The sequence below is a fragment of the Rhinoderma darwinii genome, chromosome 3 (genome assembly GCF_050947455.1).
Source record: "Rhinoderma darwinii isolate aRhiDar2 chromosome 3, aRhiDar2.hap1, whole genome shotgun sequence".
Taxonomy (NCBI): Eukaryota; Metazoa; Chordata; class Amphibia; order Anura; family Rhinodermatidae; genus Rhinoderma; species Rhinoderma darwinii.
Window position 1 is genome coordinate 225,787,982 of NC_134689.1, and position 25,063 is coordinate 225,813,044.

Here is a 25,063-nt window from a genome sequence, read left to right on the forward strand (position 1 = left end):
TCTGATACCGTTTTTTACTGTCTATCAGTGGATTACAGAGGCAAACTTTTAAGACAGCTTAGGTCTGTTCCTCAGGCATTAACCACACATGCTGAAGAGACCCAAGCTGCCCCGAAAGCTTGCCTCTGGAAATCATTGTTAGCCAATAAAAGAGGTATCATACTAAAATTCAGGGGTTGTCCGGGCACGGGACGGTTTTTTATACGATCGGTGGTGGTCCCGGACCTGTGGATAGGTGATAAATAATGATTATAGGAAACCCCCTTTAAGAGGGCATACAGATAAAGGACCAGAGAATGTAAAATAATTCAGGACAGCAGACAAAAGATCTGTAAATGTACTAAGATGCTGCACCTTGGGGGTTGTGTAAGGCCTCCCGGAAGTGGAGAGAAGGCCATTAAAGTTTTTTTTTTTGTGAATTTCATATGATGGTCTGACCTTAGGATAGGTCATCAATATCAGATCGGTAGGGGTCCGACTCCCGGCCAGTAAATGGGACTGTGCTAAAATTCCAGGTACAGACGCTACAGATGTGTACGGCGGCGCTGTGCCTGATAAACTATCTTCAGTCAGCTGATTGGTGGGGTGTCAGGATTCAACCGCTTCATCTGATACTGATGACCTGTCCTAAGTATAGGCCATCAATATAAAATGCCCAGAGAACCCCTTTAATATAATATTAATGGGTGCTGACAAATGATATACAGTAGTAACATCTATACCAAGAACAGGTCCTTCTAATCCTGTTTAAAAGGTGCTAAGTAAATAATGAATATAAATTCCCTATCATTTACATTAAATATGTGGCCTCTGTATTAAAATAAAACTGTTTTGGTAAATAAAAGAAAAACAAAACCATGAAATCGCCCCATGTGAACAGGACCAAGGACCTTTGAAATTAATGGGCTGTCCATGCAATGTACACGATATACCAGAATGTTTGTAGGTGCTCCCTACCATGGCTGAGGGTCCTGATCTGGACCCTTATATATTAAGAATGCCCTAACAGGGTATTATGAAATAGGATTTCTAAACCAGACTATCCCTTCTATGAAAAAGACAATACAGGAATATATTTTTTTTTAAATAATGCTCTTATAAATATTTATTCCCCCCCCCCAGTTACTCTAGGCATTTCACACCGGAAGTATGAGGTGCCCATAACAAAGATGGCGGCCAGGTTCTGCTCGACCCTCCCTGGAAAAAACGAGTTTAACCAATCGCTTAGTCTTTCTTCCCGACGTAGTGACGCAAGTGAATCACATCTTACGTAATCGTTTCTACTGCCGGTGGCCGCAGCTGTGGAGCGCTATGGGCAAGGCAGATTTCCTTACACCCAAGGCGATCGCCAACCGTATTAAATCGAAGGGACTACAGAAGTTGCGATGGTACTGCCAGATGTGCCAGAAACAATGTCGGGACGAGGTGAGAGCTGCCGGTGCTACGGGACATGTGCCCTGTGACTAGTAGTAGACTAGCTGCCAGTAAATGACTAGTGGACCCGTACACGGGAAGTGACGCTTGTGTATTGTAGTTCTGGCTGAGATCGTCTCTGTTCATCTTCTGTCCGTCAATTACACGGAGCGATATTCCTGCGACAGTTCATAATAATTCACCACAGATAAAAAGTTTTTTCTATTCTGAATAATTTATTTATGTAAAATGTTACATGGTCGTATAGACTGGAAGATAATTCTGCATACATCCAGCTGAACTGGGAATGACCCTGGTGTGTGACACTGATTCTAATGTTCATGTACTTCATTCTGTGTAGTGAGGCTATGGCTACACGGTGACTTTGGCTGTGACACCGGTCATGCGGCTGAAGATCGCTGTCGCCCTGCCTGCGTTGCAGGTTAGTAAAACTGATCTGGTCGCTTGGTAAGAAGCCCAAACTCGCTGGATTTCTTGTGACTATGGTGTCGTAGAAACTTGCGGGTGACAAAGCGACCATACTTATTTTGTTTGCCTGTGATGCAAGCAGGCTGACACCGCGATCTTTGGCCGCACGACCTGTCTTGTGGCTAAAGTCGCCGTGTAGCCCTAGATCTAGCCAATCAAAGCAGCGTTTCAGGGATATGTTTTATGATATGATTTTGCATCCGGTAAAAGTTGGTGCAGGTTATCCTCTTACAAAGCCGGAAGCTTTATTGCTGAATTCTCCGTTCCGGTCCGCTGTCATGTCACGTGGCCTGCATTGTGGCTTTCTGAATTTTACAGCGTCCTCTGTGTGGACCAGAAATCCGTCTCTTTCTTTACATTTCTATGAGACTCACATTGAGCGTTCCATAGGAATGCTTAGAGAGACGCTGTAGGATCCGGAGCATCAGAGTGCAGGTCACGTAACATAACAGCGGAACCAAACGGATATGATAATTCGGTAATAAGAGACAAAGATAAAACATTTTACCGGAGTTCTGCTTTAACTTTCATTAATTTAAAGTGCTTTAGAAATTCTGCTCTGGAATACAACAAAAAAAAAAATAGTCCTGTGCCAGATTAGTGTGACGCTGCCTGCAGGTCCAACGTGGCTGGTCATGTACGCTTAACCCTGGCGCCATTGTTGTGAAGGTGTCAGTACTAGTGCTGTGTAGGAAGCGGAGTGTCCAAATATAAATATCTTGTATATCAGTTAAGTTTCGATCATTCAGAATTTCAGATAATCTACCAGTTTATTCCCAGGAACCACCAAAGTGGAGTTTTACTTTGTAATGTCACTATCCATAGCCCTAAATCTATGATCTGGAGGTAAAATTGCTCATTGTAATCTGATTCTTAGATGGCCATACACATTAAATCAAATTTGATGAACCCTAAAAAAAAACATGTAAATGTTAGGGCCTGCCGATTCCCGACTGTACCTCAGAATGTCATGTCGGGGGGATGAGAAGGACATGGGCACGTTGGACTTCAATGCCGTGAGACATAAGCCGCTGCCAGACTGTCTTGCAGCAGAGTATTCCCTGTTCTCCATTGAAATATAGATGCGTTCTCCTGACATCTAATATGTGTGGCCAGCTTTTAAGGTGTTTTCCCAGAAATTGCTTTCCCATTGATACCAAAGGACCCCCCACCAGTGTCTGAATACCATATAATGAAATGTTATAGGGACGTCATATAAACACATATGTATCATCAAATGTCTGTAAGTGCAAAATTCTTAAAGGCTGCAGCGGCCTCAATTTTAGGAATTGGCCACTCATGTTTTTTTCTTATTTCTTCAAGAATGGCTTCAAATGTCACTGCATGTCGGAGTCCCACCAGAGGCAGCTGCTTCTTGCATCCGAGAATCCCCAGCAGTTCATGGATTACTTTTCTCAGTGAGTGTAACGTATAGAAATAACACTGATTCTATATTTCATATACTTATTATATTCTACTGCGGCGCGGCTGGTGTGCGTTAGAAAAAAAACATACCAATTGAGTCTATAGCATTAGCACTGTCTATACACCAAGGATCCTCGAGGTTGTCTGCTTTGGTCAGTCCAGTTTCGCATTACGGGTAGTCCTTGACAGAAGCTGAATGTTAGGTCTGGCAAGGAAAGCATTGCAGGGGTGCCCATAGAAATGAATGGTCATCCATGCCAATCATTATTTACCCCCGCTGTCCTCTAATGCCAAAAGTTGGGCTGGAAGGTGCTGTAGCGGATTGATGGGTCTACAGACCACCATTGTCCACTCGATAAGGGCGATTGAAGAAGACTTGTCAGAGAGCAGACAACTTGGTTATCCGGTGTTCTTCCAAAAATGAAACTGGTTCTAAAGTTTTAGCTCTTAAATCTATTTCACATACACCGTTCAGCCATAATATTAAAACCACTGAGAGGTAAGGTGAATAGCATTGATTATTTCTTTACGTTGGCGTCTGTCAAGGCGTGGGATATATTAGGCAGCAAGTGAACAGTCAATTCTGGAAGTTGATGTGTTGGCGTTAGGAAAAAAGGGAAAATGTCAGAATCTGAATGACTTTGACAAGGGCCAAATTGTGATGGCTAGACGACTGGGTCAAATCATCTCCAAAATGCCAGGTCTTGTGAGGTGTTCCCGTGGTTATTGCCTACCAACATTGGTCCAAGGAAGGACAACCGTTTTTTTTTTCTTTTTTTTGTACGGCGGTCACCTGGCAGTTTAGTTAATGTGTTCCCTTTATTGTTCTGGCCGTTACCATTGCGGTGATACCAGATATGTGTATTGTATTACTTTTTATGGAAAAAAATATTTTATTTTTACTGTGTTCTTTTTTTTGCCCTAGGGGACTTAACAATGCGATCTTCTGATTGCAGATATAATTCTTTGGTATACTTATTATACCAAAGAATCATTTTCTGTCAGTGTAAAACTGACAGGCAATCTATTAGACCATGTCTCTGGCGTGGTCTAATAGGCATATAGCCAGGGCAGGCCTGGGGTCCTTTGTTAGGCCACCAGCTGTCCTGGCAACCCGTCGGTGATCCCATTCGCGGGCCGCCGATTGGTGACAGAGGCAGCCCCTCCCTCTGTTAAACCACTTAAATGTCGCGGTCGCTATTGAGCGCGGGATTTAAAGGGTTGTATGGCCGGAATTTTAGTTTTTCCCATTCCTAGCCGTTGCAGCGGAAACCCGGCTGTCGTTCACAGCCAGGCTCCTGCACAGCTTCTGAGCCTGCACGATCATAATCGCGTACATGCACGGCGGAATGTGCGAATGGCTGCCTTTCTAGGCCGTGCATGTACATGATTATGCGCCAAGGTGTTAAAATTGTTGCAGGCCAAGTACACCCCTTCATGGCAACGTATTCCCAAATGGCAATAGCCTCCTTGCAGTGTGGCAGGCCCCATTACCTTGCGGAAAAACTGTTCAGGAATTGAGGAAAATAACAAAGAGATCAAGGGGTTGACTTGGCCTCCAAATTTTACAGATCGCAATCCAATCTAACATCTGTGGGATGTGCTGAAAAAACAAGTCTGATCCATGGAGTTCCCACCTGCTGGTGCTGGTAACCGGCATTATGAAAACCTTCTCTGTATTCCATTGTGGTTGTAGTCAGATGATGGGTGTGAGAGTAGTCATTTTATCTTCTGCCATCAGTAATATTAATAACACTAACTAGTAATTGTAGTGTAGGAAAAATAAAAATCTGACTATGGTACTTTCCTGCTTCTAGTTCCCAGTTACAGGAATATGGTGACCGCAACATTAAAGTATTACGTTTAGGAAAGCTGCATTTTTCTACATTTACATTTCTAATTATTATTTCTTTATTTTTAAGGGAATTCCAGAATGAATTTTTGGAACTTCTTAGAAGACGATTTGGTGAGAGAGAAGAGTGTATAGATCTACTTTCCCTGTTTCTGTTTGTCTGTGTTAACTGCTTGCGTACAACTTTCTCATAATTAAGGCTCTGTTCACATCTTGTTTGGTCTCCTGACGTATACCTCTAATGTGCCCAAAGCCTGTCCTGTCTATAATTTTGGCACCAATATTTAAAGTGGTTTTCCCAAAGATAACATTTATCACCTATGGTCAGTACAGTCGATAAATGTTTGATCCCTGGGTGTCCCACCATGGGACCCCAGCGATCTCTAGAACAGGGGGTCTGACGACCTCCCTGCAGGTTCGCTATTAGGAGGATTTTGAATGTAGTGGTGGTCGCTCATGTTCGCTGTCACTACGTTCGACTATTTCCATCTTTTCCACAGAATTTGAATGCAGGGGCCGTTGTTTCCGCTCCATGAGAAGTCCCTGACTTCACTGTGTACATATATGGACACAGTGACGTCAGACACTTCTGAAGCGGAATCTCCAATCCCCGGCCACAGCGTTGCCGAAGCTGTGGCCGGGGATTGGAGATTCCGCTCCTACAGGGAGCAAAACAATACCATCCTTCTCACATGCACTTCGCACTGTGAGGAGGAAAAGGAGAGCGAGCGAGCGAAGGAAGACACGGCCGTCACTCGGGACACATTCCAGTGATGGCCGTGTATTACCCGGCCCCATAGATTTCTATGGGAAGCGGGCGGCCGGGAGAACGTCCGAAAATAGGGCGTGTCCCAATTTCTGACGTCCGGGTTTCCCGGGCCGTCAAAAAATCGGTCGTGTGAATAGCCCCATTAGGGGTCTATTGTTCCTACTGCGGCCGTGTGACGGCCGTTTTATGAACAGCCGTCACTTGGCCGGGAAACCCTGTTGTGTGAATAAGGGCTAACTATGAAAGTTGTTTATTGTTCTGCTGTCCACACTATTAACTAATGGGTATAACTTTATTTCCTTAAATGCAACATTTGTATTGTCTACTTGATTATTTGCTACAGTTTTTTATTTCTTGTTTTCGTTTTCCTTTTTTTTTTCTAGGAACAAAGCGGGTACACAATAACATTGTGTACAATGAGTATATCAGTCATAGAGAACATGTCCACATGAATGCCACGCAATGGGAGACCTTGACAGACTTTACAAAGTGGCTGGGCAGAGACGGTAACTCACTCTTACCTTTTGTTTTACTGTTCTTTTCCCATTTAGGCCTAACTAATCTTAGAATCACCACTTTATTACAAGATTAAATCTATGTATTGTAGATATACTATTCCCACATCTTGGATACCATGTAAAAAAATGTATTTATGGAACTGGTCATATAGATTAGTTATACATCTAGAATCTACTTTATAATGACATTCATCTTCTAGATTATGGTACAACTTTTTTTTTATTTTATTTTTTATATGGGATAAGCAGTGGCTAACTTATTTGGCTGATCCCTGCCGAATGTGTATGGGTGCCAACCGATTGCAGATATTGGGGAAAGAAATATCATGCATGTTGTATTTCAACATGCCCCATTCTTTTGTAGCCCTGAAAGATAAGCTGTTGCCAGAGGGTGTGGCAGCCATTGATGTGGACAACCCCTTTAATACATCAGCGAGAGCTGCTTTTTTATATGTACTAATAGGGATTTGATACAAACCCATTAGCAGCTTTGCAGGGTTTGATTTGCCTTGTATAGTGTGCTTTCCTATTTTGCATTTTTTTATTGCTTTAAGAGTTGTCTACTTTACTGTGCTATTCCATATGCTCTTTGATGCGTTTGGATGTAAAAGAGGAGGGCACCCTACAAAGCCACCTTTCCGTTAGCCAGAGCAGAGAGCGGCCTCCTGTCTGGATGAACCAGCACGTCCTTGCATTACACAGACAGCCCATTGCTTACAATAGGCGGCGCATAAGGCTTCATCGGCTATCCGGCTGCTTCGCTGAGTGAGAAATGCACAAACCCTTATCACATAGGAAGGTCCCTTGACAAGCTTATTGCGGGGGCCTTTCATGTGAGAAATTGACAACAACGTTAGGCTATGAAGGCCAACCCTAAGCAGTTGTTGTGTAGCCTTAACGTATTGTGTGTGTGTGTGTGTGTGTACAAGGTTGAGTCAAAAATTATCCGCACTTTGGCTACAGAATTTATTTGGGTCAACTTTCAGAAAAGACAAATACATAATTTTTCAACATAATCTCCCCGCTTTTCAATGCACTTTGTCCATCTGTGAACAAGCTTTCGTATTCCCACATTAAAAAAATGTTTTAGGTTGAGCTGCGAGCCACCAATGCACCACTGTCTTCACTTCTTCATCAGACGTGAATCTTCTTCCTCGTAGGGCTCCACATAATCCACTAATTCTCATCTATCCAATAGAATCGTTTCACAAGCGAGCTCAATGTTGTCATCAGTCGTGGATGGACGTCCATCGTCTTCACAAAAATCTAATCGCTGCACGCTGCACTTCGTGCAAATCACTAGTGGGCAGCCATTATTTCTCGCACCACAGTCACAAATAAACAGACATAACACATTCAAACCTGAACAGCGGTGACTGGGAAGACAGCGAACTGGTACGGAAAGCGCTGATAAGACAGTGCGGCCAACAGAAGTTATAATGTAACCGGGGTGCAGATAATTTTTGACTTCCCCTCGTATAATTTGTCACCCAGTTAATTCAACGAGAGATTTTACAGGGAGTACAACAATACAAATTTTTTTTTTTTCTTTTGCCTCTTGTATCTGTTGTATCTTGATTTGTTATGTTTTGCAATTTTTAGTCTGTAAATCTGGAATCCGCATCTTGAATTAAACATCGAGGGTATTGGTTTCTCTGGGTCTACCTAACCTACTTTTGTTTTTTTTGTTTTTTTATATCCTCATAGGTTTATGTAAAGTGGATGAAACGCCAAAGGGCTGGTACGTTCAATACATAGATAGGGATCCAGAAACCATCAAAAGACAGCAAGAGCTAGAGAAAAAGAAAAAACAAGATCTTGATGATCAGGAGAGGACTGCTAAATTTATTGAAGAACAAGTTAAAAGGGGAAAGAGTGAAAAGGAGGAGGTATAGTTACACCCATATCATCTTTTTCATGTTCTCATATTTCTGTAGCCTGTAAAGTGTTTAAGGGTATGTTCACACGCTGAGTCAAAAACATCTGAAAATACAGAGCTGTTTTCAAGGGAAAACCGCTCCTGATTTTCAGAAGTTTTTTAAGGCACTCGTGATTTTTGCTGCGTTTTTTTTACGGCCGTTTTTGGAGCTGTTTTCCGGCTCCAAAAACGTCCCAAGAAGTTTTTCGCGGCGGATTTTCGAAACGGCCCGTCGGAACAGATTGCGGTTTTTCTCATTGAAATCAATGGGCAGATGTTTGGAGGCGTTCTGCTTCTGATTTTTCAGGCGTTTACGGCCGGAAATAGGCCGTGTGAACATACCCTTAGGAGTATCAATGAAGGCAGTCGCAATCTTAAAGAAAAACTCTGACAGCAAGTCAGTGTCTCCGGTCTTCTCCAACTTTTCACTTTCATATATATCCCACATTTGAATTCTGGGTGCACAAGTCCTGGAGGGGTATCATGTAAATGCACTGTAGAGCTTCTATTGAGTGACAACACCAGTCACACAAGAATAAGCTACTCTGCCATTGCCACCCTTTCTGCTTCACCTGTTGGGTGGTGCTTCGCCAACAGGAAAGATGGGGAAAAAAAAATCTATTTGCTATTCTGAAAGAAAGATCTGCCTTTGTTTTTTTTATGCCTTTCCCTTTTAAACAGTTTTTTAATTTACTTTTAAATTGCACTGAACAGCAGTTGACTTGTCATCATCTTATAAATTATATTATACGCATTAAAGGGGTTCCCCAGTCAAAAGAAATCGATGGCCTATCAGGATAGGCCATCAACATCTGATCGGTGGTCAGAATCAAGGCACCCCTGTCGATGAGCTGTTTTGAAGGGGCTGCGGGGCTCATACAATCGCTGCTTCCCCTTCATTGCGGTCACTGCTCACACTGAATCATAGACACACTTGTAGCGGTGGTTTACAGTATTACAGCCTTCTCCTATACTCTTCAATGGGAGAAGGCTGTAATATTGTGAACCGCTGCTACATGTGGGTCGGCTATTCACAGTATGAGCAGATAAGGAATGAGGGGGAAGCAGCAATCGCACGAGCACTGCAGCCCCTTCAAAACAGCTGATCGACAGGGGTGCCGGGAGTCGGATCCCCACCAATCAGATGTTGAAGGCCTATCCTGAGGATAGAACATCAATTTGTTATGACTAGACAACCACTTTTAAAGGATTGTCTGATTTGGGCAGTCTTTTTGTTAGAAGATTCCCCCAACCATGAGGGAAGTAGGTGCCTTCTATAAGTTTTGTAAACAATCGACAATTGGTCCTGATATACCGAGCTAATAAATATGTGCTATCAATTGGGGTATTTTGGTGACATTTAGTATACCTGAAATTCTATCTAACACTAGATGGTGACAATTTTTACCATTTTTAGCCTATGCAGAGGTAGCGCTAAAAAGTTGTAAACACTTCATATATTTATATTATATTTTATCAATTTGTGTTTCTTTGCAGCAGCTAAATATAATGACATAGAAAAGGGAAGGATATGTTCACTTCTGAACAAATATAGTGTCTATTACAGCAATAATTGCGCAATAAGGCTATGTTCACACGGAGTATTTTGGGGGAGGAATATCTGCCTCAAAATTCCGTTTGGAACTTTGAGGCAGATATTCCTCTCCCTGCACGCCGATTTTCGCGGCAATTATCGCGCCGTTTTTCGCCCGCGGCCATTGAGCGCGGGCATAAAACAGCGAGATATACGCTTTCTCCTGCCTCCCATTGAAGTCAATGGGAGGTCGGAGGCGGAAGCGCCCGAAGATAGGGCATGTCGCTTCTTTTTCCCGCGAGGCAGTTTTACTGCTCGCGGGAAAAAGACGCCGACGCCTCCCATTGAAATCAATGGGAGGCGTTCTCGGGCCGTTTCTGCCGAGTTTTGCGACGCGGTTTCCGCGTCAAAAAACTCGGCAAAATACCCCGTGTGAACATAGCCTAAAGTGGTAATTGAATGAAGACCTTGGTTTTTGACACGCTGTAAACTTGTGTGTTTGCCTTTACAGGAGACTCCTGTCTACACAGAATTAAACAGAGAAAATGAGGAAGAGAAAGGTAGTTTTCTTAACCCTTTGCTGGTTCATGTGGTTTTTATTTTTTGCTGTTTTTGTGGCGTTTTTTTTTTTTTTTAATGGCTTCTGAATTGAACTTCAAAGACGAAAAAAACAAAAAATGATTAAAACTCCTTTTTTTTTTTTTTTTTTTTTTAATACACGTGTTTTAAAACGCAGAACAGAAACCTTGTGTGATGGAAGCATTAGGCCCCATGCACACGAACGTGCTTTTACGGCCGCAATTCCCCCGAAAATCCACGGGAGAATTGCAGCCCCATTCATATCTATGGGGCCATGTACACGACCGTAGTTTTTACGGTCCGTGCATGGCCCGGGAGCCCGGACCGCAGAAAGAGCAGCTCTGTCTTATTATGGCCGTCTTCTGTGGTCCGGGCTCGTTGACAACAATGTCCGCGGCCATGTGCATGACCCGAAAATCACGGCTGTGCACATGGCTACGGTCGTGTGCATGAGGCCTTAGGCTTGGTGATTTTTGCCCCATGTTCCTGTGTCCTTAGCAGATGCTTTGTGTCATTCACCTTGAAATGTGACCGTGTTCATTTATTTATTTTTTTTCCCCCCCAAGTGGTATTCAATTTGGGGAAAGGAGCAAGTGCATCAGGACCATCTTCTTCCAAGGCCAGGTGAGATTTTGGTTGTATTACTGTCATTCAGAACTAGATTCCTCCAAGATGTGCATTATATGGGGCTAAACATTCAACAGTCTCTTTCTTCCTGCAGTAGTTCACTAGCATCCAATGCACTGAAATCCGCTGCAGTGACTGGGCCTGTAAAAAGAAAAGATCTTACTCCAGGCCAAACCAAAGAGAAGAAAAAGAAATCTGCTCTAGAAGAAATCATTGAGGTGAGGTTTACTTACTTTTAGTTTTCATTACATCCTTGACATTTAGGCAAGGTGCGTGCCGCGTGTGATTGTTCAGAGAATTGATTTAGTAGGATCAGAGCTAGGTTGTCCTGCACCCGGGGCAAAGATTCAGATTGGGGCCCCCTCCAACTTATTTCCCGACATCTCCTTCCCCCTCGCCATGTTTGCTTTCTCGACCAATCAGACAGCCCCACGCACGGCCACCTGTAGCGATCAATGTGGTGTATTTTTATTTATTTTTTCAATTTTTTTTTAATGTAACTCGAGCATAAAAGCATTTCTACATTTTACAAGCAATATAGTTCTATAACGTAGTTAACATAAAAATAAATTAAAAAATAAATTAATTAAAGAGGCCACAAACGGCCCCCTGTAGGTAGCGCCACGCACGGCCCCCTGTAGGTAGCGCCACGCACGGCCCCCTGTAGGTAGCGCCACGCACGGCCCCCTGTAGGTAGCGCCACGCACGGCCCCCTGTAGGTAGCGCCACGCACGGCCCCCTGTAGGTAGCGCCACGCACGGCCCCCTGTAGGTAGCGCCACGCACGGCCCCCTGTAGATAGCGCCACGCACGGCCCGCTGCCCCTTGAAGATAGCGGCACATTCCCCCCCTTGTACTTCGCGTCAGACTATAAACAAAGCCTACCGCTACCACTCTCCGCTCTGCCTGACGTGACTTAACGGAGGAGCCGAGGAGGTCATGCGGCGCAGGCAGTGTCGGAGTTCCTTCTGACTAGGGTAGGTGACAGCCCGGGAGTGGACCAGTCACCTGACCTCATGTCACTCCCTCCCTCCGTTCCACTCCCTGGCCGTCATAGACCCCACTCAGAACGCCGCTGCAAGAACTCCTGGCTCTTCCTAAAGCTGATCGCTGCTGAAGGTGTCTGACATACAGGGCGCCTATCAGCAGAGATCAGCTGCTCTGTGGCCCCCCCATTCCTACCACCTAGTTGCGCCCGGGGCACATGCCCCGCCTGCCCCCCCTCCTAGCTACGCCCCTGAGTAGGATGGAAATTTCTGTCGGTTACACCATAGTTTGCTCACGTTGGGATATATATAATCTGTGTCAGGGCAGAGATCTGTTATTCATGCGTTCAGTGATAGCTTCCCTTTGCCTGGTACCGACTGCATAGAGCTGGATGCAGTCACTGACATATTTCTCACCACAATTTCCTGTAAGGCAGGGAAGGCACGTGGCTGCTGTCCGATAATGACAGTGCTATGTATTCCTGCTGCATTAAACTCCGATAGCCGAAACCCATGGTGGAAGCTACAATAGGCTGGTGTAGGCCGCTTGTATATGGCTTCCCGCACATTGTAAGAACGTGTTGTAAGTATATGTGGGGATGGGTGGCAGTCTCTGCTGTGACTCGTGAGGGCAGCAGTTGGTTGTGGTAAGGCTTCACTGTGACTACTGGGAAGGGGTGGTGGGCTGGGGGGATTCCTACTGGGTTGGGGGCTAGGGGGAAAACCTAGTGATGTCTAAGACCAGGATCAGACATCCATGCTTGTAGGACTGTTTTTTGTTTTTTTTTTCTTTGTTTTTTTGTGTGTTTTATATTTTTTCATTTATGGATTTATTTTTTCCAACGTGATTGGGCAACAGTCACTCCTCAACCGAGTTGTGGTCACGGGGACCTACAGTGTTTTTTTTACTTGCTCTTTACTATTAGAGCTGGCTCCTAGAACTGGTAAAGATATTTCCATGCCTTTTTTATATATGGAATGTGCAAAATGTCACTCGAAATTGTCCTGATCTGGTACTTTCACTTGCAATTTTTACAAATCTTTTGGTGTTTAACACAGCTGAAAACCTTGCAAGTTGTAATCACTAGGTTAAACGCCTCTTATTTTAAGTTTATTGAAATTCACTGTGAAATTTTCTTCTTTATAAATAGATGGAAGAGAAGAAGAAGAAAACAGAGCGAACAGACTTCTGGTTGCAGCCGGTAAGCAGCGCTTTCAGACTAGTCATTCAGATTTAAAATTCCACATATTATGGCTTTTGTAGTTCTAGATCACCCTTAAAGTGTAGCTAAACGTTTGACAAACTTCTGACATGTCATAGTGACATGTCAGAAGTTTGGATTGGTGGGGGTCCGAGCACTGAGACCCCCACTAATCGCTAGAACGAAGCAGCTGAAGCACTCGTGTGAGCGCTCAGCTGCTTCGTTTCTGTTCGGCTTTTTCCGGAAAGGCGATGTATCGGAGTACGGGCTCATAGACTTTCTATTGAGTCCGTACACGATACATTTATTTCCGGAAAAAGCCGAACAGACACGAAGCAGCTGAGCGCTCACACGGGTTCTTCAGCTGCTTCATTCTAGCGATTAGTGGGGGTCTCAGTGCTCGGACCCCCACCAATCCAAACTTCTGACATGTCACTATGAGATGTCAGAAGTTTGTGGAACGTTTAGCTGCACTTGAGAACGAAATGAAGCTGGAGTATTCCTTTATACGACCGCTGGATTTTAATTATTTCCTAATATGCGTTTTGTGAATGCTTGCATGGATTTCTCGCTACAAGTTTCTATATTCATCAAAGTTGAGTGTGTACAATTCTATGTAAAAGCATTTATTCCTTCTTTTTGCATGCATGCTATACTAGGGCTAGGCTCTACGGCGACTTTAGGGTGCCTACAAATGGCAGCATTATTGTGACTTGCGCAGGACCTCAATGTTTTTTTACCATTTTGCAGGTGACTTGCAAATAACAAGGGCAAAGTGATCAACACCTACAGTGCCTTGTGAAAGTATTTACCCCCTTGTTGTTTTTTCTATTTTATTGCATTGCAACCTTGAATTAGAGTTGATTTTTGCACTATTTGATTTACACAACACGTCCACCACATTGAAGGCGCAAAATATTGTTTACTGTGAAACAAATAAAAAGGGCAAATAACCGAGAACATTAATGTGCATAAGTATTCACCCCCTGAAAGCCAATACTTGCAGCCACCTTCTGCTGCTATTACAGATGCCGCGTAGTTCTCTTGGGGAATGTCTCTATTCGCTTAGCACATCTAGACACTGGGAGTTTTGCCAATTCTTCCAGGCAAAACTCCTTTAAGTTAAATGGCCGGCCTTAGTGTACAGTAGACTTCAAGTCTTGCCACAGATTGTCAATTGGATTGAGGTCTGGGCTTTGACTAGGCCATTTGAAGACATTTACATTTTTCCCCTATTTCACTCCTGTGTAGTGTTAGTTTTAGCAGTATGTTTAGGATCATTGTCCTTCCTGCTGGAAGGTGAACCTCCGTCCCAGTCTCAAATCTCTGGCAGAATGAAACCGGTTTTCCTGAAGAATTGCCCTGTGTATATACTGCCATCCATCTTTCACTCAACACCGAGCAGTTTTCCAGTCCCTGCCGATGAGTCACCTCCACAGCATGATGTTGCCACAACCATGTTCCACTGCGGGAATGATGTTCTGGGAGGGTGGGGGGGGGGGGGGGGAGTGTTGGGTTTGCGTGCGCCACACATACAAGATGTAGGATTTCCCATGATGGAAAAAAGTTCAATTTTGGTCTCCTCTGACGAGAGAACTGTCTTCCATGTTTTTGGGGAGTCTGCCACACTCGGTAGAGAGTACGGCTTATAGTGGTCCTATGGAAAGATACTTCCATCTCTTCTTTGGAGCTCTTTCAGTGTTATCGCTGGTATATTTGTTGAATCTCTAAATTCTTGTCCTCCTTGCCTGGTCTGTGAGTTTTGGTGGGCGGCCTTCTCTTGTCCGGTTTGCAGTTGTTCTGTATTTTTCCATTTTGTTATATTGGATTTAATGGTGTTTTGTGGGCTAGTTCTTTTTAAAACCCAACCCTGATCTGTACTTCTCCACAATCTTGTCTCTGTTTGGAGAGCCCCTTGGTCTTCATCTTTGTTGCTTAGTGGTGTTGCAGGCTCGGGGACCTTTCAGAACAGGTGTATTTATACTGACATCATGTGACCGGTCATGTGACACTTTGCACACAGGGGCACCTTATGTGATTTCTGAAGTTAATTGTTTTGACCAGACCTTATTTAGGGGTTTCATAGCAAAGGGGGTGAAATCTTTTCAATATTTCTTTTTTTCTTAAACAAGGTATCTTCCTTCATTCCACTGTAACAATTTGGACTATTTTGCAAAACCAACGAAATGGGTATTTATATATATATATATATGGCAACTAAATAATGAAAAAATGAAAATGGCCCAAAACTATTTTATTTCAACAGAAGTGCCACATGTACAGAATTAAAATAGCAAACACATGCTAAAAATGACTTCTAAAGGGGGAGTTTGTCACCCTAATAAGTAACAAAAAAAAAGCCCCCTCAGTCCACCAGAACCCCTCAACATATATAGCTAACCATAAACAAATCAAACAGACGGGTAATGAAGGACATTTAGTTTTTACCTGTCTGTTTGGTTTGTTTATGGTTCGCTATATATGTTGAGGGGTTCCGGTGGACTGTGGGGCTTTTGTTTAGTTACTTATCGGGGTGACTAACTCCCCCTTTAGAAGTCATTTTTAGCATGTGTTTTCTATTTCAAATAATTTTAATTCTGTACATGTGGCACTTCTGTTGCAATAAAATATTTTTGTGCTGTTTTCATTATTTAGTTGCCATATATACATACCCATTTCTTTGTTGGTTTTGCAGTTTGTGCCTCATAGGGTATGTGGCATTCTTATTTGTGCGATGCCTGCCGGGGGTATTAATTTGGACTATTTTGTCAGGTTCATTACATAAAATAAAATTTAAAATCCATTTTCATTTAATGTCGTAAAGCAACAAGCAAAAGGGGCCCGCACCATTGTGTAATATGTGTTAAAGCTGCAGTATAGAAATGCTGTACTCACATAAAGTAAAATGTGATCCTCAGTTGTTGGACCTGGGGTCGTCCTCCCCATCTGCGGTACTCCTGTTTAACCCTCTCGCGCACTACGACGTAATAGCAGGGTTGTGATGCGCGGAGCGGATGTATGGAACGGGCTGAGCACGCTCCATATGCTGCGGGTGTCAGCTATGTATTAGAGCTGACACCCGAGACTAACGGCCAGGAACAGCGATCGCGCGGTTGCTGGCCATTTTAACTCCTCCATCAAAGTGTTTTCTTTGTAAAAGTAGTAAAATATAAAGAAAAAAATATATAAATTTGGTATAACCGTAAACGTATAGAGCCACAGAATAAAGTTTAGCTGTAAAAACGAAACCCAAAAAACAATTTGAGGAATCTCAATTTCAGCCTGCAAAGAATTTTTTTTTCAGTTTCCCAGTACATTAAATTGTACTTTACGTGGTGCCAATAGAAACTACAACTCCTCCCGCAAAAACTAAGGCCTCACATTGAAGGAAAAATAAAAAAGTTATGGCTCTTGGAAGGCGGGGAGTGAAAAACAAAAATTAAAAAAGCAAAAAATGGCTGTCCTCGAAGGGTTAACAGGTCATGCTAATGAAGTGAATATATAGATCAGTCAGGCTATGAATGCCCATGGAAAGTTACTTTTTATTTTAAATAAGCAGAAAAAAACATAATACAGAGTTTTTTGCAGGCAGAAACATCTGCCTGAGAATTCCTTCACGAATTTTGAGTCTGATTTTGACCTGCTTGCATTCCTTTGCACTTTCTTGCGGCCTTGATGTCAATGGGAGGTCAGAGATGGAAGCACGGGAAGAAAGAGCATGACACGTTTTTTTCCTGCTGCGGGAAAAAACCCTTTGCCTCTCATTGAAATCAATGGGAGGCAATTTTGTCTGTTTTTTTGGCGCGGTTTCCGTGTCAAAAACAGTGCCAAAAAATTCTGTGCGAACTAGCCCTAAAAAGAGTTTGTCTAAAGGCTGATAAAATAAAACCGTAAATGAAACCAGAAGCTCAATGTTTTGCATTTGATCCCTGCTTTATCTGGAGGGGTAAGTGATGTGGGGATAGGTGTCCCGCTCAAATAGGCCAAAGTTCTGATGTCAATTACGTCATTGGTTAGGGATCAGGGGTCATGATCTAGAAATCAGCGGCTGCTAGTTTATTTAGGGGATTCCGTTCCTTAGTGTTTGCGATTTTGTCCGCTTGTGTTGTTTAAATTGTGGGAGGTGGAAGAGATAAGTTGTCTTTCTGTGTATGTGCACTACACTGTCCAGTGATAATTGTATCTCGCACATGCGTGCTCCTAGACTCGTAGGCTATTGGTCGAGGAGTTTTCAAACAGATGGATACATGTTATGTGGAGTGGCGATGTACAGAGGATTTAAAGTTGACGGGTGTTACAGATGGCGATATCCTGGAAGAATATTTCCTAGAAAATGTTTGTTCAGAGTATTTGTTAGTGTTTTTTAAGAGCCCTAGTGGATAGGTCAAGTGGAAGATAATGGGAATGGTGGAGTATTGGAATACAAATCTGGTGATCGAGAAGGGTTTTGATAATTTTTGCTTTGTTGCTAAATTTTGTCTTCCCTGCTCTATACATGGAGATAGAAATGCAATCTACACGTTAACATCTGCGTCGGGACGGGAACGGAGTTTAAACGGAAGCTATAGGTTTCTGTTTGCATCACCATTGATTTCAATGGTGACGGATCCACTGCAAATGGTTTTAGTTTGTCACCGTTGTTTAAAGAGGCTCTGTCACCAGATTTTGCAACCCCTATTTACTATTGCAGCAGATCGGCGCTGCAATGTAGATTACAGTAACGTTTTTTTTTTCAAAAACAAGCATTTTTGGCCAAGTTATGACCATTTTTATATTTATGCAAATGAGCCTTTCTTAAGTACAACTGGGCGTGTTTAAAGTTAAAGTACAACTGGGCGTGTATTGTGTGTGTACATCTGGCCGTTTTTACTTGTTTTACTAGCTGGGCGTTGTGAATAGAAGTGTATGATGCTGACGAATCAGCAGCATCCACTTCTCTTCATTACCACCCAGCTTCTGGCAGTGCACAGACACACAGCGTGTTCTCGAGAGATCACAATGTGACGTCACTTCCTGCGCCAGGTCCTGCATCGTGTCGGACGAGCGAGGACACATCGGCACCAGAGGCTACACCTGCAAACGCCGATGCTGCTGCAGAATCAACTGTAGCCTCTGTTAGTTATTCCTCCATGGTTTTTTGTGCGCCGTTTATACGGAATTCACTGTGCGATTAAAACAACATGTTAATTTTATTCTGTGGGTCAATACGATTACGGCAATACCAAATATATATAGTTTTTTCTATATTTTACTACTTTTACAAGTACAAACCTAAGTGTAAAAAAGAAAATTTATTTTGTGTTGCCAAATTCCGAGAGCCGTAACGTTTTTATTTTTCTGTCGATTAAGTGGTTTGAGGGCTTATTTTTTGCGGGATAAGCTGTAGTTTTTAATAATACCATTTTGGTGTAAATGCGACAGTTTAATCACTTTTTATTTCATTTTTTTGTGGGAGATGAGGTGACCAAAAAATAGAGATTCTGGCGTTTACAATTTTATTTTTTTACGGCGTTCACCGTGCGGGTTAAATAATGATATATTGTGATAGTTCAGACTTTTACGCACGCGGCGATACTAATTATTTTTATTTATTTATTTTTTTACTATGCTCTAGGGGGAAAATGGGAAAAGGTTTTTTTTTTAAACTTTTAATATTTTTATTTTTTTTACACAAAAAAAAACCGTAACTTTTTTTTATTAGTCCCCCTAGGGGACTTCAGCCAGCAATCGTTAGATCGCTTGCACGATATACTGCAATACTAATTGCAGTATACGGAGGCAGGGCTTAGTAGGTGTACAAAGACGGCGGACCTGGGGGCCTTCATTAGGACCCCAGGCAGCCGTAGCACCCATCACCCCCCCCTCGCGATTGCGTTGCGGGGGGCGCAATGAGCTGTTAGAGGGGGTCGCCCCCCTCTTTCTAACGATTTAAATGCTGCGGTCGCCATTGACCGCGGCATTTAACGAGTTAAACGAGCTCGAACGCGATGCCACTCGTTACTCTCCACGATGCCGCTCCATACTTCCCCCTACCCAACTTTTGTCGTATGGATACGTCAAATGTCGGGAAGGGGTTAAGGGTTCCGTCGCATTGAATAGCGCAGTCGACTATGGTTTTGATTCCGTCAAAGCAACAGAACCCTTAAACAATGGTGATGCAAACGGAAACCTATGGTTTCAGTCGGATTCTGTTCATAGGTTTCCCTGACGGAAAGCTCAGACGGAACCTATGAACGGAGTCCCGACGCAGATGTGAACGAAGCCTAACATTGTCTTCCTATTATGACCTAGTTTGCTATTGGTACAAAGCCATTTTTAATTGGTTTATGGTAGAATTTCCATTCAGTATCAATGTAAGCTGTAAATTACCTATATGGGAAGTGTTACGTGAAAGACGTGTCAATATTTGTAATACTATTTTTATTTAAATTTTTTAGGAGATCGTGGTGAAAATTGTAACAAAGAAGTTGGGAGAAAAATATTGCAAGAAAAAAGCAGTAGTAAAGGTAACGTCTTCGGTCTACATGGCATGGCAGTTGTCTATTTTTGGTTTCTGATTTCTTAACCCTCCCATGAATATTGTGATAAGAACTTGATGCTTGTTACTAGAAATGTTACCTAAGGCTGCGTTCACATCTGCACCGTGGCTTCTGTTCTAGCGTATCTGTCAGAGGACCACAAGAACGGAAGTTAAAGAGACTCTGTCACCACATTATAAGTGCCCTGTCTCCTACATAAGGAGATCGGAGCTATAATGTAGGTGACAGTAATGCTTTTTATTTAAAAAAACGATCTATTTTCACCACTTTATTAGCGTTTTTAGATTTATGCTAATGAGTTGCTTAATGCCCAAGTGGGCGTGTTTTTTACTTTAGACCAAGTGGGCGTTGTACAGAGGAGTGTATGAAACTGACCAATCAGTGACCAATCAGCCTCATGCACTCCTCTCCATTCATTTACTCAGCGCATAGGGATCCTGCTAGATCACTATGTGGTGTCTTATACTAACCCATTAACGATTCTGAAGTGTTTAGACAGTGAATAGACATTCCACGGGATGTCTATTCACAATCTCTGCACTTCGTTACTGTTTCTGTGGTACTTACAGCAGAGCAAGCGTAATCGTGTTGTAATCTGTCATCTACAGCGTAATCTCGCAAGATTACGCTTTGCTCTGCTGTAACTACCACAGAAACCGTACCGAAGTGCAGAGATTGTGAATAGACATCCCGTGGAATGTCTATTCACTGTCTAAACACTTCAGTATTGTTAATGTGTTGGTATAAGACAGCACATAAGGATCTAGCAGGATCCCTATGCGCTGACTAAATGAATGGAGAGGAGTGCATGATGCTGATTGGTCAGCGTCATGCACTCCCCTGTACAACGCCCACTTGTGCTAAAGTAAAAATACGACCACTTGGGCATTAAGCAACTCATTAGCATAAATCTAAAATCCCTAATAAAGTGGTGAAAATATAGGTTTTTTTTAAAATAAAAAGCACTGCTGTCACCTACATTATAGCGCCAATCTCCTTATATAGGAGATAGGGCACTTATAATGTGGTGGCAGAGCCTCTTTAACGTTTCCGTTAAAAACCCCATAGATTTCAATGGGTTTTAGTTTTGCATCAGTTTGGCTCCGTTCCGTCCGGCTTCCGTTTTTTTTGACAGAAGAAATGCTGTAGTCTGCTGCGCTAATGTTTCCGTCAAAAATTACGGAAACCTGACGGAAAGGAGCTTTCCGTTTTTTCTTTTTAACATTGAAGTCAATGGATGACGGATACGAATTGATATGCCATCCGTTTGTATCAGTTAGGCCCTGTTCACATCAGCGTTGCCGTTCCGTCGGAGGTTTCCGTCGGGTTAACCCCTCAACGGAAAGGCAAAACGGAAACCTAAGCTTCCGTTTGCATCACCATTGATATCAATGGTGACGGAAACGTTGCTAATGGTTTCCGTTTGTCACCGCTGTGACAGGGTTCCATTATTTTGACGGAATCAATAGCGCAGTTGACGCAGATGTGAACACAGCCTAATACATGCCTTTATTTCTTCTTCAGGAGGTGATTGATAGATACACAGCAGTAGTGAAGCTTATTGATTCAGGAGACAAACTGAAGTTGGATCAGACACATCTAGAAACTGTTATCCCTGCACCAGGTAAAGACGTTGCTCTAGCTCATTGATGGTATTCCTGTTCTTTATACTCTAGAGAAAAAGAAACCATTCAGATTAAAAGCCTAAAACGTCTACATTTCATGTGTAAAGATGGTAAGTGTTAAATGTGGTAGAGAAAGATATCAACCAGCTACACCAGACTTCCCTACTAATTGCAGCTACTTTGTGCCAGGTAACCTCACTCGGGAGTTTTCGAAAATAAACTTTAATTATTTTTTTTCTGTCTTCCTATACTAGGAAAGCAAGTTCTAATTTTAAATGGGGGATACAAAGGACATTTTGGCGTCCTGGAGAGTATAAATGAAAACAAGTTTTCTGCTACGATAGTCATTGACTCTGTAAGTAAAGATCATAAATCTTACCGTTTTTGGTAATCTATCTATGGCGATTATACTTTAAAGCAACCAATCAGATAACTTATTTCATTTTCTGAGCTGCACTTAAAGTGACCCTCCGGTCCCAGGACAAAATTATAAATGTGATGGGTTATATGGAGTTATATTACCTGATGCCCTCAAGTTGCGCCCCTCTTCCGTGGATCCGCCGCTTTGGGGTCACCTCTGTGTTGTCCTAAAATGACCGCAGCATTTCACAGATTGAGTCTAAGACACTCTTTTTAGTCTCGGATTAGCTAGAACTGCTCACGTGGGCAGCACTGGCCAATCTGAGAACAGTGGGAGTGTCTCGGGCTCATAGTCTAAGAAGCGCTGCAGCTATGTTGGGACAACACCGAAAGGACCCCAAAGTGGTGGATCCACGGCAGAGAGGCGCAACTGGGGGGCATCAGGTAATATTACTCCATATACCCCGTCATATTTAAAATGTTGTTGCCGGACCGGAGGGCTGCTTTGAATGATGGAAACTGGGCAACTGCTTTACTTAAGCCAACTTTTAAGGGCAGTAAGTATTTTAAGGGCTATAAAAGTATGTGGAGATTTTTTATCATTTCTTCTGGATTCGATTTTTCCAAGAGTATCAGTTTTGGGATGTGATGAATGTTACACACAACCACATTCACACTATAATATAGCACTGCACTATAGCTGTTTATTTTGTATCAAGAACAGGTATTGTGTCTCGAAAGGATTTCTATTCCCTTCTTGGCATTCGATCCTGTAAAGAGCCATATTACAGTCTAACTTTGATGAGCACAACTGTTTAGATCTTAAAATCTTTTACCGGGGCATATTCTCCCTAGACTAGAAGATCCGTATGATGTCCTGCCAAAGCTAAACAAGGAGTTCTATTTGCTCTAAATGGGTTCCCAAAGTGCCTATGAGATATTTCGATGGCAAGCTCTCTTAAACATACGGAGTAGTAATGTGGGACTTCCTTCATTGTGTAAAGATTTTGTGTCCGTTATGTGTTCGACATACAAAAATGTATTAATGAAAAACCGTTCATCTTATTTTAGAGGATTTGACCAGGAGTTGTGAAAATTTGTGACCTTTCCTATATTTTCTACTTACAGGGCCCATTGAAAGGTCGGAAAGTGGACACTCTCCCTTATGAGGATTTTTCAAAGGTGGCATGATTTAATGTGACAATTTCACAAAAAATATCTACCAGAAAGATACAAAACTCTACTGTGTCAGGGTTTTTATAGATTGTATATGTTTATAGAGAATCGGATGGGCTGCTAGCTGCAACTTACATTTTCCTACATTGCTGGTTTCTATGTCTCCTTGCGGTATATTCCTCACTATTGGGAAAACATTTGTGTTGTTGGGATATCCGGAAATAAAATTATTTTTTACAAAAAAACACAGATGATTTTTATTTGTTTAATTTTACTAAATGTTTACAGATTTTTATTTATTTATTGGTATCTTTTTTTCAGTGTTTAAACTCGGCAGCAGACCCCTGTGAGTAGGTAAAAGCCCGACAGAGTCTGCAGCATGATTTTAAATTCGTGCTAATTTATTCAACTGCCTATGAATGGGGACTTCTACTTCTCAAACACAACAAAGGAAATGGCAGAAATGTCTACGTGCTAAAATTTGAACTGTGAGGGTATGAACCACGGCCTATTTTCAGCCGTTTTCCGGGCCGTAAACACCCCGAAAAACGGCTAAAAATACGGAGGCTGAACGTCTCCACACATCTGACCATTGATTTCAATGGGAAACACAGCGTTTCGTTCCAACGGGACGATTTTTTACACGGTTGATTGTAAAAACGGCGCGTAAAAATACGCCCCATAAAAAGAAGTGCATGTCACTTCTTGAGCTGTTTTTGAATCTGTTTTTCATTGTCTCAATAGAAAAACCGCTCCAAAAACGTCCGTAAAACAACGCATGAAAAAGCGCTTGCTTCTTTAAAAAGGACTGAAAATCAGGGGCTGTTTTCCCTTGAATTTATGTTGTCTTAATATACATAGGCCTTTTGGGGACTATTTTCAAGCTATATTCTTCATGACCAGGATTAAAAGTAGCAGAAATTAGGGATGCACGGTGCATTGAAACTTCGATACTGTTTCGATACTCTGCATCCCCAAACGGTTCGATACCGTTGTTTCATGTATTTCGATACTTAGCTGTGCAGCCGCACAGCTCAGTATAGTAACACATCAATGTATGAGAGCGGGGCTGCGGCTGTGTAATACAGTCATTGCCGCGCTCCTGAGTCCTGATAACAAGTGCGCGGGGTCAGGATGATGCGATGCGGCCGGCGCTGCACTAATGAGCGGCGGCACTGAAGACAGAACATGGCGGGCGCACTACAAAACACCCCCGTGTTCTGTCTTCAGTGTCTGAACCGCCGCTCATTAGTGCAGCGCCGGCCGCACCTCCTCATGCTGACCGCGCACGCACTTCCTGTCCAGAGCGGGGCAATGGTTGTATTACACAGCCGCAGCCTCGCTCTATAACGGCGGAGATCAGAGAAACCTCATCTCCGCCGTTATCACAGCTGACTGCAGCATTCAGGGGAAAATGAGAAGGGGGGATGCCCCTTGGATCGCGTCACAGGAAATTCCTGTGATACGATTGAGGGACATACCATATATGGCCAGACAGCTCAGGGTCCATTGAAGGACCCCCAGGGCTGTCCTACCATATTTCCTGTTGTTAGGGCATATTTAGGTATGTCCTAACAACTGCCTGTGTACTATCTGTACACAGGCTAATGTACTGGCATATAGATATATACCGTACATTACTATCAGTACACAGGCTAATGTACTGTAATAAAAGACACAAGGAATAAAAAAAAAAAAACTGAATAAACTTTGAAATGTAATATTAAAGAGGTTATCTAGCGAGATAAAGTGGATGGCCTATCCTCAGAATCGGCCATAAATACCTGATCGGTCGGAGTCTGTCTTAAGCTGCTTTCCCTTCATTTCTTCTACTGTTTTATACAGTAAAAACGCTGACACACTTGTAGTGGCGGTTCACGGTATTACACCCTGCTCCCATTCACTGGGACTGCAACCAATTATGAGCTTTTTGTCCGGAGTTTCATGTTCTGGATTTTTCTTGAGTAGCTGCACACAAGATTACCTTGTGCAGTTCTAAATGTCTGCACTGCGATTGAAGCCTGGAAGTTGTTTGCCACGTTTTGAGGTGGA

General features: G+C 42.8%; 2 protein-coding genes across 3 annotated transcripts in view; one reads left to right on the forward strand and one right to left on the reverse strand.

The window, feature by feature from the left end:
- The first annotated feature begins 1,174 nt into the window (after positions 1-1,174).
- KIN (Kin17 DNA and RNA binding protein) lies at positions 1,175-23,248 on the forward strand. 2 transcript variants are annotated; one of them, XM_075857469.1, is made up of 13 exons: positions 1,181-1,425; positions 3,226-3,320; positions 5,250-5,293; positions 6,332-6,454; positions 8,174-8,355; positions 10,430-10,478; positions 11,064-11,121; positions 11,219-11,342; positions 13,261-13,311; positions 19,749-19,817; positions 21,375-21,474; positions 21,730-21,830; positions 22,964-23,247. In XM_075857469.1, exons 1-13 carry the CDS (start codon positions 1,312-1,314, stop codon positions 23,024-23,026), a joined length of 1,173 nt encoding a protein of 390 aa, XP_075713584.1. In that variant the 5' UTR covers positions 1,181-1,311; the 3' UTR covers positions 23,027-23,247. The 2 variants fall into 2 exon arrangements, with proteins under 2 accessions (XP_075713585.1, XP_075713584.1); XM_075857470.1 differs by lacking the exon at positions 21,730-21,830 and having other exon boundaries at positions 1,175-1,425; positions 22,964-23,248.
- Positions 11,018-25,063, reverse strand: part of ITIH2 (inter-alpha-trypsin inhibitor heavy chain 2) — a 68,826-nt gene continuing 54,780 nt past the window's right edge. Inside the window, exons 21-22 of the mRNA XM_075857467.1 lie at positions 11,358-11,567; positions 11,018-11,265 (exon numbers count right to left, since the gene is read on the reverse strand). Of these exons, the coding sequence (XP_075713582.1) occupies positions 11,360-11,567 (208 nt within the window). The 3' untranslated portion in view covers positions 11,018-11,265; positions 11,358-11,359. The remainder of the gene's footprint in view (positions 11,266-11,357; positions 11,568-25,063) is intronic.